Consider the following 17,625-nt stretch of genomic DNA (forward strand, 5'->3'; position numbering starts at 1 on the left):
AAAAGGTTATTAATAGTGACATCTATTAGATTGTGGAGTAGTCCCCCAAGGGAAATTGAAGCCACACTGAACACACACACTTGACAGTCAACTGTAGGAAACAGTCATGCATTGATAAGATCATCTAATCAGTTTACCTAACAGATCTTCATTTATAACTTCCAGGAACTTTACTTTTAATGAAAGAAAACAACACCTAACTGGCCTAGCTTTAAGTTCAGTTTTATGCATATAAGAAGAAATATTGACTGAGTCAGCACACTAACCAACCATTCTGGCAACCAGGGATCACCACTAATTTAGATTAGAAGCATACAATAAGTGACCATCCACATTGCTTTGTATGCTTTTACAATATTTAAAAATCCAAATGTCAAACTTAGTACCAAGGGGAGAATACCCCCACCCCCAGAATTCATCTCTGCATTGTACTTCAAGTTCACCATATGTAGGGTCCTCCTAAATTCATGGTCCATTTTGGTCAATTTCATGGTCATAGGATTTTAAAAAACAAATTTCATGATTTCAGCTATTTAAATCTGAAATGTCATGGTGTTGTAATTTTAGGGGCCCTGACCCAAAAAGGAGTTGCGGGGGGCAGTACTGCTACCCTTAGTTCTGCACTGCTGCTGGTGGGACACTGTCTTCAGAGCTGGGCGCCCCGTTAACAGCCGTTGCTATTCAGCTGTCTGGCTTTGAAGGCAGCACAGAAATAAGGGTAGCAATACCACAACCCCCTTAAAATAACCATGTGAACCCCCTGGGAGCCAGGAGATCTGAGTTCTGTTCCCATGTACATTACTGACTGGCTTTAAGATTTTGGGCAAGTCACAACCTCCCTGTGTCTCAATTTCCCATTCTGTAAAACTGGGATATACTTCTACCATCGCTATCACGAGTAATATTTTTAGTGTCTATAAAGCATGATCAAATCCTAGAAAGAAGAACCCTATGCAGCAGAAGTGCAGTGTCATTTTAGTTCAGTAACTGACTTAGCATAATTTTATTTTGCATATGGGACCTAAACCATCTGTTGTTTTCGATCATACATTGGTCTCATGCAATGACTACCTGAAAAATTGTTAGTTTCTTTTGAAAAAAGATGGCAGAATTTTAAGAATACAACTGGATGAGATTTTTCCTCCCTTACAGAATAAGTCCAAATTAGTCTTTAATAGTTTTAGCACTAGACTTTTAGAAACTAAATTACATTTAAACATGCAAAAGGTTATTTGCTTGGATCCTTTGCATTTTTACCTTACATCATGGAAGAGAAGGAAGAAATGTAGTCTAATGTCTAGAACAGGGGACTAGGAGTTAGCAGTACTTGGTTCTAGTATCAACTCTCCCATGCACTCATTGTGTGACCTTGGACAAATCAGATCAGTCTACCTGCCTGTGCAATGGTTAGTATATAATTTGCAGAGATATAGTAAGGTTGGATAGTCAAGCGCTTTGTGATCCCCAGCTGAAGGAAAGGATATAGGTGTGCAGGTTTTATTAGGACAGTAGGGACAGGAATGGTCAATAATAGATTCAGTAGTTTCTCAGTGTCAGCCCTAATGGGTCCATTGTGTCCCCCATTATCATCCTTTCCACTATTCTGTTTCTGTCTCACTTCTTTCACGGTTCCACATTTACCTTCTGTTCGCTTAATTTCTCTCATGCCCCCACAACTGGCCAGCCTCTCTGGAGATCTGAAAGGACACCTGCAGATTTAGCTTTGCTTGGCATTTCTGCCTGGTGGCTACACAAGATTTGCCTCCTAGGTAAAAACTTTTGATTGATATGGCCCTCTATTTTCTGTGAGGCAACATCCCTCTATTTGCTGGTACTACGGCCTTTTCTTTTCTCTCCATTTTCACCTACCATCCCCAGCTCCTTCCCACACACCCTATTCTCAAAGTGACTGGAGAGGAGAGGAATTTCAGTTGTTTGCATATGAGTCAGAAGTTTGTGACTATGTAAATGAAGCAAAACAAAACAGTTTTCATAGCAGCAGCTGGGTGTTCAAAAGAAAATGTCATTACACAGTGCAAGGGAAAGGACAGCAAGTGTTTTCATGTGGAAATCAAACATGGGTGCAGTGTATACACTGTTATATAAGCTTTGTACTTACGGTTATGTAGAACATGCTCCAGGCATTAGTCATTATCCAAGCTCCTGAAGAAATATATGCTATTTCCTTGTTCTTCAGGCATTGAGGTAACTGCATAGGATCTGGAGGTTATATGGTATAAGTAAAGTTTCTAATGTAGTATGTTATAACTATATTAGGCTAATGAGATAATACACCACTTTTCTAAATCTCAGCACTTCACATTTCCAAAACACTGTACAATCTCTGCTCAACCCCCTGCGAGACAGATTTTTATCTCCCATTTCACAAAATAAATTAGCAAAAACAACGAGGAGTCCTTGTGGCACCTTAGAGACTAACAAATTTATTGGGGCATAAGCTTTTGTGGGCTAGAAGCCACTTTATCGGATGTATGGAGTGAAAATACAGGAGCAGGTATAAATACATGAAAGGTTGGGGGGTTGCTTTACCAAGTTTGAGGTCAGTCTAACGAGATAAATCAATTAACAGCAGGATACCAAGGGAAGAAAAATAACTTTTGAAGTGGTAAGAGAGTGGCCCCATTACAGACAGTTGACAAAAAGGTGTCAGTAACAGTAGGGAGAAATTAGTATTGGGGAAATTAAGTTTAGGTTTTGTAATGACTCAACCACTCCCAGTCTCTATTCAGGCCTAATCTGATGGTATCCAGTTTGCAAATTAATGCCAGTTCTTAATGCCAGTTCTGCAGCTTCACCTTGGAGTCTGTTTTTGAAGTTTTTTGGTTGAAGAATTGCCACTTTTAGGTCTGTTACTGAATGACCAGAGAGATTGAAGTGTTCTCCTACCGGTTTTTGAATGTTATGATTCCTGATGTCAGATTTGTGTCCATTTATTCTTTTGCGTAAAGACTGTCCGGTTTGGCCAATGTAAATGGCAGAGGGGCATTGCTGGCACATATCACATTGGTAGATGTTCAGGTGAATGAGCCATTGATGGTGTGGCTGATGTTGTTAGGTCCTATGATGGTGTCCCTTGAATAGATATGTGGACAGAGTTGGCACTGGGGGTTGTAGCAGGGTTTGGTTTCCAGGTTGGTGTTTTGTTGTGTGGTGCGTAGTTGCTGGTGAGTATTTGCTTCAGGTTGGGGGACTGTCTGTAAGCGAGGACTGGCCTGTCTCCCAAGGTCTGTGAAAGTGAGGGATCATCCTTCAGGATAGGTTGTAGATCTTTGATGATGCGCTGGAGAGGTTTTAGTTGGGGGCTGTAAGTGACAGCTAGTGGCGTTCTGTTACTTTCTTTGTAAACCCCACTCTACCAGAAACCTACTGACCGCTATACTTACCTACATGCCTCCAGCTTTCATCCAGACCGTATCACACAATCCGTTGTCTACAGCCAAGTTCTAAGATACAACTGCATTTGCTCCGATCCCTCAGACAGAGACAAACACCTACAGAATCTCTATCAAGCGTTCTTAAAACTGTAATACCCACCTGGTGAAGTGAAGAAACAAATTGACAGAGCCAGAAGGGTACTGAGAAGTCACCTACTACAAGACAGGCCCAATAAAGAAAGTAACAGAACACTTGGTAAAGGAACCCCCCCATCCTTTCATGTATTTATACCTGTTTCTATATTTTCACTCCATGCACCCGATGAAGTGGGTTCTAGCCCACAAAAGTTTATGCCCAAATAAATTTGTTCGTCTCTAAGGTGCCACAAGGACTCCTTGTTGTTTTTGCTGATACAGACTAACACTGCTACCACTCTGAAACCTGTCAAAATAAATTACTTGCCCAGGGCTGCACAATAAGGGATTAGAGTTCTGAGGTCTTGGCTAGCATATCAAGCACTCAACTATGCTACCTCATATACCTGGTTATTAATCTAATCCAACTACTAGCCAAGAACATAACATCTTTATTACATAATGTATTTCTTTATGCTAATAATTATAGGCTAACACAAATATCTCCGACTGAAGTTAATAGATCTTCCATTGACTTCAAATAGGAATAGAATTAGGCCAACACTGGCAAGTTCTGAAAATCCTAATAAGTTTGCATATCTGCGGAGTTACCATATAAAACTTTGAATCCTGTATCTCAGTGTGATCATGTCATCTCATGCTAAGCATGGGTGAGTTCAATTGCTATTTGGAGGGAAGAATAAGTAGTAATGGATATTGATGATACAATACATGGCACTTTTCCCTTGAATGGAAGTTTGTCATGCAAGATGTAAAATCCACTGTAGGTGCAGAATCTTCACATCCACATGGAGTCATCAGAAGGATGTAGATTTGGGCATCATAACAGTTAAGGGCTCTTTGTAGATGGATGGCTGTATGGTCTAGGAAAACAGGGGCCTGAGAGACTAATCTCAGCATATATATAAAAGAGATATTGACCACTGTCATTGGAAATATCCTTGTACTGTTTTATAAGCATAGAGGCTTAAATTCCCTCTGCAGTTTTGGTTGGATACTTCCCCTGCCCCTCTTTTCTTAACTGTTGCACAGTGTTGCTATGTACTCAACAGCTGTGTTCCACCCTAGAAGTGGCTTTAGTGATGAGACACATGCTTTTACCTTCCTTTCTCAAACTAAATGAGATTCCACTATTGGAAAAAGTACAATTTTTGTTTAGTCAGTTCTGCTATATGTCTGTGTACAATTCAGCTGCTTCTATCTATCACATTCTGGGGGAGTGGATGTTTTTCTCTCCTGGCAAGTGCCTCTGACAAGAATCTAAAATGTCGTCACTAGTTAGCCCAGGAGACTAGCACCCAGGTTAGCCTAGCTCACGTGAGAACAGCCACACCGCAAAGCCTTATCTTAGTTATTGTGTCTTCAGTGGTGTTCAGAAAATAACTCATCCCAATTACAATTAAACATAAACAGCCAATAATGAGAAAAACCTCCTCCTCTAGAGACCCCATCCCCCAAAAATCTCCAAACCCATCACTTTGACAATTCAAACATTCTCCAAAATTTTCAGGTACATAGGAATTGCAACATTCTGAAGCTTAAAAAATAAGGTTAATTTAGGTATGTAGTGAATTCTAAGCTTAATGTCTTCATCATAATTCTTGTTCCAGGCAGTTGGGTTAGCACGGCTCTTGGAAACAAAGGGGGTCTGCATAGACAGGTCCCATGCCAAGTAAAGAAATGTATTTTCCCACTACCAGGTCTACAAACTTGATCTGGAATCCAAGAGTTAAATTGCGTTTTTTCCAGCCTGTACATCAATAATAATAGATACCATCAGCCAAATTTCACCATCAGTTATGCTTGTGAAACCCTGTCTTCACATTAAAGGGCTGTACAGGTGTGAGGGGAATAGCAGCCCAGGTGAGGGAACAAGTGAATGTGGACATCTTCTTGCACCTTGGTCAGTTTTCTCCATCCTAACAGGGTTATAGAAGTACTTGATATTCTGGTGGTAAAGAAAAGCATGTACACAGTAAGAGTCCTTTGAGAACTGTGCCTGAAATGTATCCATGTTTTCATGTTTTAGAACAATACAAATTCTCTTGATTCTCTGACTTGCCAAAGTAATTAAAAAAGCAATTATATATATTTCTATATCTATTTATTATTCCAGTCTGTAAAAATATAAGACTAATATACAGCTAAAGCTAGTTTGATTTTGTAAAATCAAAGTTCATTTAGTGAGATATCAATGTACATTATACATTAAAGTTGTAAGAAAAATACTGATATTTGACATTTTAAACAAATTTTCATTTGCGTAAAAATCAAGTTGCAAGTAAAATTTAATTAGAAAATACAGAATATTCACAAAAGTACATGTTGCAGACAGCTCACGAGGACATTGTCCTAAATTTATTGAGGCTGTGGAAGAACATGATTCACAGTTAAGCTTGACTTTTACTGATACCATAACAGAGATCCAAAGTGAATGTACCTTAATTCCAGCAACATTTGCTCTCTTCTCATAAGGTGCACTTAAAAGGTTAATCTGTTTTCAGACTGCCAGCAGAGAAGAGGGACAGATTGCTTTTATTGTGCATGTACACATCCATATAAACACTATTCAAAGGAATTTTGGTATTCCAATGCATTTTGCAATAATTTGGATATAAATTAGTTTATAAAATCTGGATTAAAATATAATTTATGTGCATTAGGATACTGAATACATAAAGAATGTGCATTGACAGCAGCTTGATATTTTAAGTCATGCATAATTTTAGATTTTACAGTTAAAATCAGTACAAAATAGTCAAGCCTTGAATTTTCTTCTCCCCACAGGGAGAAATTTTGAAAGATGTTAACTGTTAAAAAAACTAACTTTAAGAGGTAGTGTATAAAAGGCTAATATATGTATCATCTTTTAAAAATAATATACTGAACCCAGTACCATTTTATATATAAAGTTAAATGTAACCATTTATTTCAAAAGTTGATTATCCTGGAATAGTGATTTTTAAAATGTTTAGTAATAATTTGTCGAGTGGTATGATGCAGATAGAAGATATTTAGAAAATCTCTCTTATGGTAACTGCAGTGTTATGCAACTGCATATTGTGCAGTCTGTCATTTTAATTACAAAAACTTTTGTTAATCCTTCATGATGGAAATTCATGAGCACTTACATACTATATGCCCTTTTTAAGATTTAAGTTATTATCAGCATATATACCCAAAATGCGTATGCTATGAGTAAAAAAACCTTCAAAATTAGGTAATGGACAAAAGTTTAGCAGCATACTACCTTGAAGTGTTTGTGTTTAAGCAATAAATTAGTATCTTGTAACTTGTTTTCAGGTGCCAGGCTCATGTGTAAGTTAATAGCTTATTCTACATCCAAGCTGCAACACTACTAATGTACCATATTAGATCCATAAAACAATTCCACTGAACGAAAGCGTTACACCTCTACATAAAAAAAAGTGTGGTACTAGTTTATCTTCATCTGTATCCGTGGATCTCATTCTCTTCTCTTAATCCAAGTGCATTTTACCACTTTGATTATTCACAATACATTCAAGTAAATAAAAAGGCATGTGAATGCACACTAACACGATACAGGAAAGTCGTCCCACTGCTGAAGGAATAAAAACCAAACCCAATTTTAAAGTAAGCCACATGCCCTAAATAAAAAGGGAGCAGCATGGATAAAAAATAAGTTTAAAAAAAGAATCAGTTTTTAAATTTATATGTTTACTCCTGGGGGAATTCTGCACTTGATGTCCCCAGCAGATTTTAACAGGGAGGCAAAGGGAAGCTGCAATTACACCTTTCACTCACCAGGTGGCAAAAGGAGAGGGCAGCAGGCTCACAGGCTAGAGCAGCCAGCCATGGAGAGGGAAACTGTTTTCCTCACAGGCTCCTGCTGGCAGGGCCATGTGAAGAGGCATGGGATGGGGGAGAGGGAGGAGGAGTGGAGCTAGTGGGGTGACCGCACTGAACCAGGGGCTGAATGGAAGTGGGGATGCAGGGCCACATGCGGATGGGGGGTGGCTGAGCGAGGGTGACAGGACACAAGGAGACAGGGCAGCTATGCCTGGCTGAATGGGGAGTGGGGATGCAAGGCCGGATGGGGGAGTGGGCATGTAGGGACACATGGAGACAGGTGAGCTAGGCCGGGCTGATGGAGGGTGCCAGGACACACGGGGATGTGCAGATATGCCTGACTGAATGGGGAATCGGGGTGCAGGGACACACCCGGGCAGATGTGTCTGATTAAATGGGAGAGGCAAGGAGTCAGCCAGCATCTGCATGAGGGAGACTCCCCAACTCCCTAACAATCACGCCCCCCTCCCTGCAAAACAATCTGTTCCATACTTCTCCCACCCACACTTAACAACCCTCCAGGTTTGTTCCCAGACTCCTTCCCAGCAATTACTCCCTTGCCATAGCTCCTCCATTACCCCTGACATCCCTCAGCAACAGTGCAGAGGCCTGGGGGCATTGAAATACACTTTCATATTGTACTTTAAATCAATTACTCAAAGTTCTGTATTAATACTCATGGTAAGGAATCTGTCAAAAAAACATTTCCTGAACCCTTTTTTGTTGTCTATATTGTTAGACATACTTGCTGACAAGTATTTTGAAATAAATTACCAAAATAACTGAAACTGGCATGATAGTATGTTATTTTGATAAGTAAAATATGCAGAATTTTTATTTTTTTGGTGGAGAATTTCTGCAGGAGTACCTGTTGCTAATTCTTACTTTTATTCCCATTTAAAGTCAAACTGTTAAGTGCATGTTTTGTTTTTTTTCTTTAGAAATCATAGAAATAAGGGCTGGAAAGAACCTCAAGAGGTTCGTTTCCTAACTGTAAATTTCACATCTTACAGAAATTTGTTCTACTAAGAAGCTACATCCTTACTGAGATAAATACAAAATTGATAAGGAAATTGCAAATGTAGCCTGGGCTAACACCACTTTCCATTAGACTGAATTTTCACAAGTCAGGAAGGCTGAAATACTTTAACCAGGCTATTTCTATCTGGGCTTGCAGTATGAAGGAACTTTGGAACACCTGAAAATTCCACCTTTAGAAGGCTATTTTTCAAAATTTTAGCTTGTATGTATAAAAAGTTAACTGTGTTAATGTATTAAAAGTTAATAGATTTTCATTATTAGCAGTGAACTAATTTTGTTTTGAAGACAATTTTAGGTCTTAAATTTATTTCTTAAATACAAACACAATTTTAGCCCTTGATGCTGCAAGCAAACCACATGAGTAGTTCTACTGAAGTCAATGAACTATTCAGCTATTCATGAGAGTCAATTTACACTCCTGCTTAAGAGTTTGTAGCATCAGGATTTTAGTTTTCAATATTTTTGTTTTTTGCCTATAGCAGTTTTGTAATATTCAAAGAAGATACCCTACCAAGGGGTGGTATATTAAAAAAACCCCAGCATTTATAATTTAGTTCATTATAAATTCTGAAGTGGTAACAGCATAAGTTTGCAAGTTAGTTTTACAAAGCCTAAAGTTGTGGATTTTTTTAAAAAAAAATCAAGTGATATAAGTTGTGCTGGATAATAATTTTTTTTTTTATAGTTAAGACAGAACTGTTCATTATCATCAACTTCAAATAACTCTCCTCCCATTTGTAAGAATCTTTATATCTTTTAACGTGACCATTTTTGGAGCATGAAATGGTAATCAGGTAAAATGTTATTTTCATCCTATTAATTTTGTATTTGATTTCTTTAGACATTTATCTAATGTAATTTACTACAATTAGTGTCTAAGCCTAGCATAAAACAACAACCTTATACAATACTGTAAACTAAGAGAAGAGAAGAGAACTGGTCCTCAAGGTACAAGAGGAGGAGGAGTAAGACTTTCACATTAGAATTTTAAGATCATTGTTAATTGTGTCATTAAGGGGTAAACTCACATGACCATAAATTCAGATTAGACATGCAGCTTCACTATCTGATCCACCTCACATGGTAATGGAAATTTACTCTTTAAAACCAGTAGTATAAGTACCTCTGGAAGTAAACATGCGGTCAATACCTCTCAACTATCCTTCATTTTACCGCCATCCCATCACAGCCAGGGTCATCTACCTTCTATCCTTACAAAATATTTACATGGAATTACAGAATTATAAAACTGACATTAATCAGCCCACATAATTTTAAGTTTCCTGCATGTACTGTTTTTCCTTACATTTGTTTGCAGGTCTTAAAGACTGGTAGGTTGAGAGGTATAAATTGCATTATACATCAAGCAAAATTAAAAGTTGTATGGCATCTTCAGTTAATGTAAAATACACCATTGAGGCAGTTTCATAATGTTATAATTGTCCCATCTTCTAAGGACTTTTTGTCTGGATCGTGTATTTCATACTCCATGTTAATGTTGCCTGCTGAATGGCATAAGTTTACTTCACTAAAAGGAATGAAACCATTTTGTGTTGACTCATGAAGGAGTTCAATTTGTGTTAATGATTCCAGACTCTCACTGGTAGGGACAGCTTTTGGAATCTGCTGTGGCTCACCATTATCCTCAATAATGATGTCTTCTTCATCACTGTCATCTTCTTCTGGATGGAAGTTCTGCACACTATGTGGTGTGTAACCTGGAAGACTAGTATCAGTAGATTGACCTGAGCTCCCAGAAGTCCTACTGTTCCTAACAACATTGTTTCTCTGATTTGCTGGTCTCACTGTAATGATCAGGTTACGGCTGTTTGCAATCATCATGTCTGTAACTTGATCAAGGCTCTTCCCTGAGACTTCTATGCCATTTACCTCCAGTACTTCATCATTAACTGCCAGTAAGCCTGTGCTTTGAGCCAGGCCTCCAGGAACAAGCCTGGATATGAAAATCCCAGGTACTTTCTCCAATCCATGTGGTGTTACTCTGACACTAGAGCCATCCCGTATATAGAATCCAAGTGGTTTGTCAGTTCCATATTTGTAAAGTCGCACCCTGCGATGGGTTTCTGGGAGAATGTCCACATCAATAATAGATGACACTGGTCTGAAGTCTTGCGGCATGCTAATGACAATATGTGGTTTCTTTCTGTGGTTATCCGGACGCAACACATTTGATAAGACATTTTTCTTCCTTGTCATAGTATCTGTACCAAAGGCACTGTAGTCTGCATCTTCTGTAAAAAGACAGCATATGTTGGTAATTAGTACAGTGTGAACCACTCTGTTCTGCATAGCATGGCTGTCAGTAAAGAAAGTTTTAGGCTGACAAGGTGCAACATGTCTAGTAAAAAGTTCTCAGCATTCTGTACCAGCAACAATTTTCTCTGTCAGGGAGGTAATTATTTCTAACATTAACAAAATAAACTATCTTGATTTAAAGTCACTTCACTTTACAATCACCAAAGAAAAAAGCTATTGTAAGTATTTCAAAAAAATTAAGCAAAATTAATAGTGTATTGGAGGAGGCAAGAATGAGAATCCAGCTGTTTTAAAACAAGATGTTTATCAAAAATAGTCAGAGTCTCTCTCTCTCTCCACACACACACACACACACACCCCCCCAAAATTCTTATACAGAAAGTGATTCAATTTATTAAAATTTCTCCCTTCCCCCTAAGTTTCAGTTCACTGGAACAGAAAGCATGAAAAGGGTTCACTGGCTGCTTTCCCTTTTATTGTCAAGTATCTGGATGTTAGCCAATTGACCTGGATTCAATCTCCAGAAAGTTTAGTTCATTCCACACAATATTGTCCCCTGCTCCTACATGGTGTAGGTAAAAATCGCTGGTAATAAACTAAAAATAGACCCTGCACAGCAGGAAATACTTAAGGCAAGTGATGTAGCCAATACTATAACTTCCATAATTTGGTTTCAGAGGGGTAGCCGTGTTAGTCTGTATCAGTAAAAACAACGACTTAATCTCTAAGGTACCACAAGGACTCCTAGTTGTTTTTCCATAATTTGGAGTGACAAAAGTGTCTGAATAGTTTATATTTGCTCAAGAGGTTTTTTTTGTTTTTTTCCCAGAGTAACAGCCGTGTCAGTCTGTTTCGCAAAAAGAAAAGGAGTACTTGTGGCACCTTACAGACTAACCAATTTATTTGAGCATAAGCTTTCATGAGCTACAGCTCACTTCATTGGATGCAACTTATGAAAGCTTATGCTCAAATAAATTTGTTAGTCTCTAAGGTGCCACAAGTACTCCTTTTCTTTTTGTTTGTTGTTCTTGTTGGTTTTTTGGATGGGGGAAGCCTACAAAGCATAAGATGCACCAACTGTTTTTTATGGAAAAGAAAATTAGCTAGCTATAGAACACTCTAAAATTACTTGTTAGTTCAGAAATACAAATGCAGTGTTCTTATAGCCATGTTGGTCCCAGGATATTAGACACACAAGGTGAATGAAGTGAAACATACTGCCTCACCCATTTTCCTCCAACTTTAAACGTTGCTAAATATGCATTTCAAAGACAACTTCTATGGTTATATCTTTGCGCAGCATAATTCTCAATAAATGTTTTGATATTTCACAACAATCTTATTTCACTAGGCTTACTTGAATTAACATTAGGACTTCTTCAATGTTATGCTATAGTTTTGCCTCATCTTAAATACAAACATTGTATTCCCTTTATAGAAAAACTGACACCACTACATTGCTTTTCCACTTAGCATATGACCTTCTGGGACTAACTAGCCCTTTGATCCAGGGAGCTAGAATTTCTTTGTACACGCTGTTGGTGCCCTAATTATCAATTATGCCATATAGTCAGAAGGGTTCAAAGGATAAATATTAATCCAAACGGTACATGAAAAGAGTATTTCCATAATTTCGGTAAAATTTGAGCAAACTTTATGAAGTTTCTGCATGGGACTTTGAAAGTAAATTGGATGAACTAAAAAAATATGTAGTGCACTGCAATGCTCCATATATGGGATTCATAAGATACACGTACCAGAAAAACATGTCAGAGTAAACTAGCAAACATCTTCCTCACCCCTTAAAAAGTGAACTGTACTGATTGTGTTTACTTAGAACATTAATAGCTGCAAAGGAACCACAGTAGTGCAAGATACTACAATGTGCTTTGGAAATCTAAATACCGAGTTCAGTAACCAAGATGGCAAATTCTAAATAGTTAACCTAACTAATTTCTTTCAAATTTAAATACTAAAAAATGTAAACATTAAAGTGGTTGTTTGAAAGCGGGAAATACAAAACATAATAATGATGGTCTGAAAAAAGGGGTTCTGGAATGTAACAGTTGGAAAATACTAAGTGCCCCAGACAAAGAAATATCAAAGGCACAGATGGACCTTCAGTGTACTAAACAAAATGGTTTACAATGTCACAAGCTTTGCACATTCAAAAATTATCGACAAAATGCCTTTAAATTAAGTGAGACACAAGACCTGAAGTATCCTCTTGGTTACCCATAAATACTATGCATCCCATTTAAAGCCCTCTACTGCAGGCCTATTGGAGACACAGTAAATCTGTGGCCTATAGTTTTGTGAAATAATGCAATGAAATTTAACAGTGCATGTTTTAGACAAGGGAAAAGAAATATATAAATCTTACCAGTTGATTATCTGGTATACCATGGCTTCATATAGAGTCACGGTAATATAAATGTTAAATATTTAACAATAACTGGTCAATGCAATGTAAGGTTGAGAATTTAAGTGAACAAGAGAGCTAGGAAATTTAAAGTTAGCTGCTATGGTAACTAATATACCCCCTTAAACATGCACTATTTTATACTACACAAAGAAAACTAATTTACATTAAGGCTGCTCAAGAGCATTTTCAATCAATCGAGACACTACAAATCTAAGGAAGTCTCTAGTTAAATCAATACTTCCATACTACATCCAATACTACTTCTTGCCTTTATCTGGACTCCTATATAACTCCCACTGGGAAGGCCATGGTGTCTCCCCAAAATATCCACTCACCCCTCCGATCACCACTTACTCAACCCTGCCAATGCCAGCCTCCATGCTATTGCTCCCTGAAGAGCTGAGGGAGCTATGGTAGGACCACCATGGATAGTCCCACATATGCCACTGCTTCAAGTGCAAAGAAAATATTTTTGTGGTGCTGCTGCTTGAGGTATGCCAAGAATTTAAATCAGCAATGCTCTGGGGAGTGTCCTCCCATGCTATAGCCTCTTCCTCTCCCTCCCCCCCTCACTGCCTCCCCAACTTCCCAAGATCAGGAGTGGTAAGAGTTAAAGCAACACAGCTAACACAGCAAGAAAAAAAACTGGGAAGTGTAAAAAATGGGAAGGAACTAGAAGAACTTGACAATTCCAGGTTTCAGAGTAGCAGCCGTGTTAGTCTGTATTCGCAAAAAGAAAAGGAGGACTTGTGGCACCTTAGACTAACAAATTTATTTGAGCATAAGCTTTCGTGAGCTACAGCTCACTTCCTCGGATGCATTCAGTGGAATAATTCCATTGGCTACATTTCAGGGAGTTTAGTTAGGTTATAACAAGATTCACTTTGTTTTATTTAAAATTTAAAAAGCAGCCTGTTAGAGAAGTTTGGAGCTATTGTGGTTCTTTACTTAGAGAACGAAAAAAAAAAAAAAAAAGGCAAGAATTGGGGCCAAATTTTTAAAAAACTTAGGTTGTATATCAATAAGGGCTCATTTTTAAGTGTTCCCTGTGCTAAATCTTTGTTGTAACCTTTGACAAAAAAAGTTACAGAAAATCCATTTGCTTCCTGAAGAGTTTGCATGAAATTTGGTGACTAAATTCAACTGCTCAAATGTGAAAGATGATTTTAGTTCACTGTAAATACAAACCTCAAAAGCAACACTAACTATGGAGTCACTTCCAATACTTCTAATTACTATGTTAAATATGCACAGTGCTTAATTTGTCATGAAAGAGGTGCTGAGGCTCAAGCATTTTTTTTTTTTTATATTTATAACTGATGCAACAAGCCCAGAGGTGTTGGGGCTATGAACTGCCAAGTCTAGAGGTGCTGGGGCTCAGCCCTGGCACAAATTAAGCATTGTATATGCACCTTAAATAATAAATATGCAACATGGCAGAGTTCAGATTGCTGTGGATACTTAATTTCTTCTGCTCAGAGTAAGAAAAAAATTATGCAAAAAATTGATGCAAAGTTAGGAAAATTAAATGTGTTATATATTGGAAAATGTAATCTAGGGACAGTACATTCAAAGTCCACAACTGCACTTTTAAGTTCAGGGTGCAAGGTGCAAAGCGTGTAACTTTAAACTGAATGTGTAAGCCAATGATTACACATTCAACAGGGGCAGAGAGGTGATGGGAAGGTCCACAGAGATCAAAGTTAAGATGGGCTTGTCAGTCTCAGTCCAATTTGTCCACCCACCATATCAGACATCCTTGAGAACTCAATTTGGTATTGCGCAGTCCTAGGAATCAAGAATTTTAAGTTTTCATTAAATAAAATGTTATAAACTCATTTGCAGCATTATTGTAGCTCTGTTGGCTCCAGGATATTAGAGAGATAAGGTAGGTAAAGCAGTATCTTTTACTGGACCAACTTCTACTGGGGAAAGAGAACCTTGTGAGCTACACAGAGTTCTTCAGCTTTATAACGTCAAACAGCTGTAGCATAAAATCAACAATATTCATCTGGAATACGAGCATGTGTTAGTTGAAAATCAGTAAATAATGGATAAAATGCTGACTATTTTCAGCCCAAAAAAGGAAAGGGGGTAAAATCAAGGTTTGGATTTTTAGGGTTTGGGCTCACAATACTGTGAATTTACATACTTGAACAATTGATTAAAAGTGGCCATTTGCACACAATCACAGCAATTGTGGTCTTAAGGTTTTGAAAATTCTGGCCTTAAGTAATCATTCTGAATGTTACAAAAAAAATCTATAATCAATTTTACTTATCCTTCTGGACATTGGTCACTCAGGGAGCATGAGCCTTGATCGTCTAAAAAACTAGCAAGCTCTGAATCATCAGATTATTACAAACTTAGGTGCTCCCAATCCTTATGGAGAGCCTACACGTTAGGTTGCCAGTTTTCTTGAATAGAAAGGTCCCCATTAAATTAAGAGGCCAGCAAACATCACACACAAAACTGACAGGTCCTTCGGAAGGAGACTGGGCATGTTCTAAATAGCACTGTATCTTGGTGAAAGTTAAATAGGGAGAAAGGACAGAGCAACAAGCTTGGCCTCTTTCCTGAGCCAGGTAACGTCCACTAGAACGACTACCTTCCAGGACAGTAGAGGCAAGAACTTCCATAGGCCTCCATTTCTGCTTCAGTTATTTTCTAAAAAAAAAAGTGCACTCTGTTGATATAACCATTAAAAAACATGTTGACTTACATTAAATTTGGTATATCTTTTTGCTATTTAGGAAGGAGTTCTATAACTACATATATTTAAGCAATTATATAGCTTAATGTTTTTAGATTCTCAATTGCATATTTTAGTAGGTTAGAAAATGGTTAATACATTACTTATTTACTAGATAATTAACTTTTGCTCATGATTGTCAAGCTGCATTAGGATAGTAAATGGAATTAAATTAAAACAAAACAATAAGCAGTTTTTATTATTAAACAAAACAACCTTAAGTGTTTTGGATTCCTAAACACCTCTTATCAAAACATGTTTCACATTTAATACAAAATGATTTAAACTGATTAACTGAATTAAACTGATTTCAGGTCTGCCTGGGAAAACTTTCAAATTACTCCTGGAGGAATTCTGCACCAAAAAATAAAAAATTCTGTGCACAATATTTTAAAATTCTGCATATTTTATTTGTTAAAATAATGCAATATAATCACACTGGTTTCAATTATTTTGGTAATTTATTTAAACTACAATACAATGGGTGAAGAATGGGTGTGGGGAGCACTGGAGAAAATCCCCCAAACACGCTCTGTTTAATAGTAATGTAACGAGTATTGACCCTTTACTTCGGTTATTAGTCAACAAATATATGCAGCCATATGCTCAGTGTTACATCATAGGCAACTGAAGAGTAAGCGAGGGCTGGGGACTCAAACTCACAATTTATATGGGCTACCATCTCCAAAAAAAGTCAGGCAGGCTGCTACATTCTGCTCTACCTGAGGGGACACACCTACCTCCCCAGAAACACCCCAAAGCCACGCCCCTTCATGCCAAGCATGCCGCAATAGCGGGAGAGGACAGAGTGTCTCTCTCTGCCTCAAACGCATGACTGCCCCTCCTGTCCATGCAGTAGTTTATGTCTCTACCGGCTGCCCCAGGCGCCTGAACCGACCTGCCTGCGCCACAGGGAGGGCCGTGTGACCGCTTTTGCAGCTTTCCTTTGCTTCCCCCCATCAGAAGTCATTTTTCTGTGGAGAAGCAAAGAAATCCGTGGGGGGCCATGAATTCTGCGCATGCGCAGTTGTTGGATCATATTAAAGACGTTCTGTATTAAAATCACAAATGAGTTTGATTCCCCATAGTTCAAATTCCAGGGTATTACTAATTAAGAGGTCTCTTGGTTTTTGGTACTGTTTCTCTCCCTCTATGTGTGAAACTTGCAAGCTGCTAACTGTGTTAGTACATTCTAAGACAGAGTCTGTTCTCAAAGCAATTCACAGAGAGAGAGACTCAAAGCAATACTCTAAGAACAGAAACAGCACCCAGAGACTCCCCGCCCTTTTGTTGTATTAACAATTGTGATTAAAATAGAGATAGAGGATGTATGTGGATGGATGCTTGGTGTGGATAATAAGTGAATGATCAGGGAGGTGCCAGCCTAAGAATCCAGTGTCCATCGGCTGAAGAAGGCGTCAAGTGGAATTAACCAGAGGACCCCCCGGAGGGCAGACTGGAATCCACCCAACAGCCTCAAGAATGGGAGAACCAAAGAACAAGATAACATCTTGGAGCCGTCAGGAATGTGCTATCTGCGATTGATTCAGCAACAGCATGATGAAGCAATTCCCATAGACTGGCATAGGAAGAAATTCCTATAAAAATAGTCTCTAAAAAGTGAGAACTTTGGGGTCTGATTCTGCAAACCAACTTCCAGGAGCATCAGATGAGCATCTGACAAGGCCCTGCTCCCTCCTCATGTCCAGGCCACCTGGCCAGTGGCTTGGCATGAGCAACTCTAAGGC

General features: G+C 38.3%; 1 protein-coding gene across 1 annotated transcript in view; it reads right to left on the reverse strand.

Moving 5' to 3' along the window:
• Positions 1-8,263: 8,263 nt before the first annotated feature.
• Positions 8,264-17,625, reverse strand: part of PARD6B (par-6 family cell polarity regulator beta) — a 30,247-nt gene continuing 20,885 nt past the window's right edge. Inside the window, exon 3 of the mRNA XM_084645483.1 lies at positions 8,264-10,675. Within this exon, the coding sequence (XP_084501609.1) occupies positions 9,849-10,675 (827 nt within the window). The 3' untranslated portion in view covers positions 8,264-9,848. The remainder of the gene's footprint in view (positions 10,676-17,625) is intronic.

Source organism: Lepidochelys olivacea, assembly GCF_965140295.1.
Source record: "Lepidochelys olivacea isolate rLepOli2 genome assembly, chromosome: 13".
Taxonomy (NCBI): domain Eukaryota; kingdom Metazoa; phylum Chordata; order Testudines; family Cheloniidae; genus Lepidochelys; species Lepidochelys olivacea.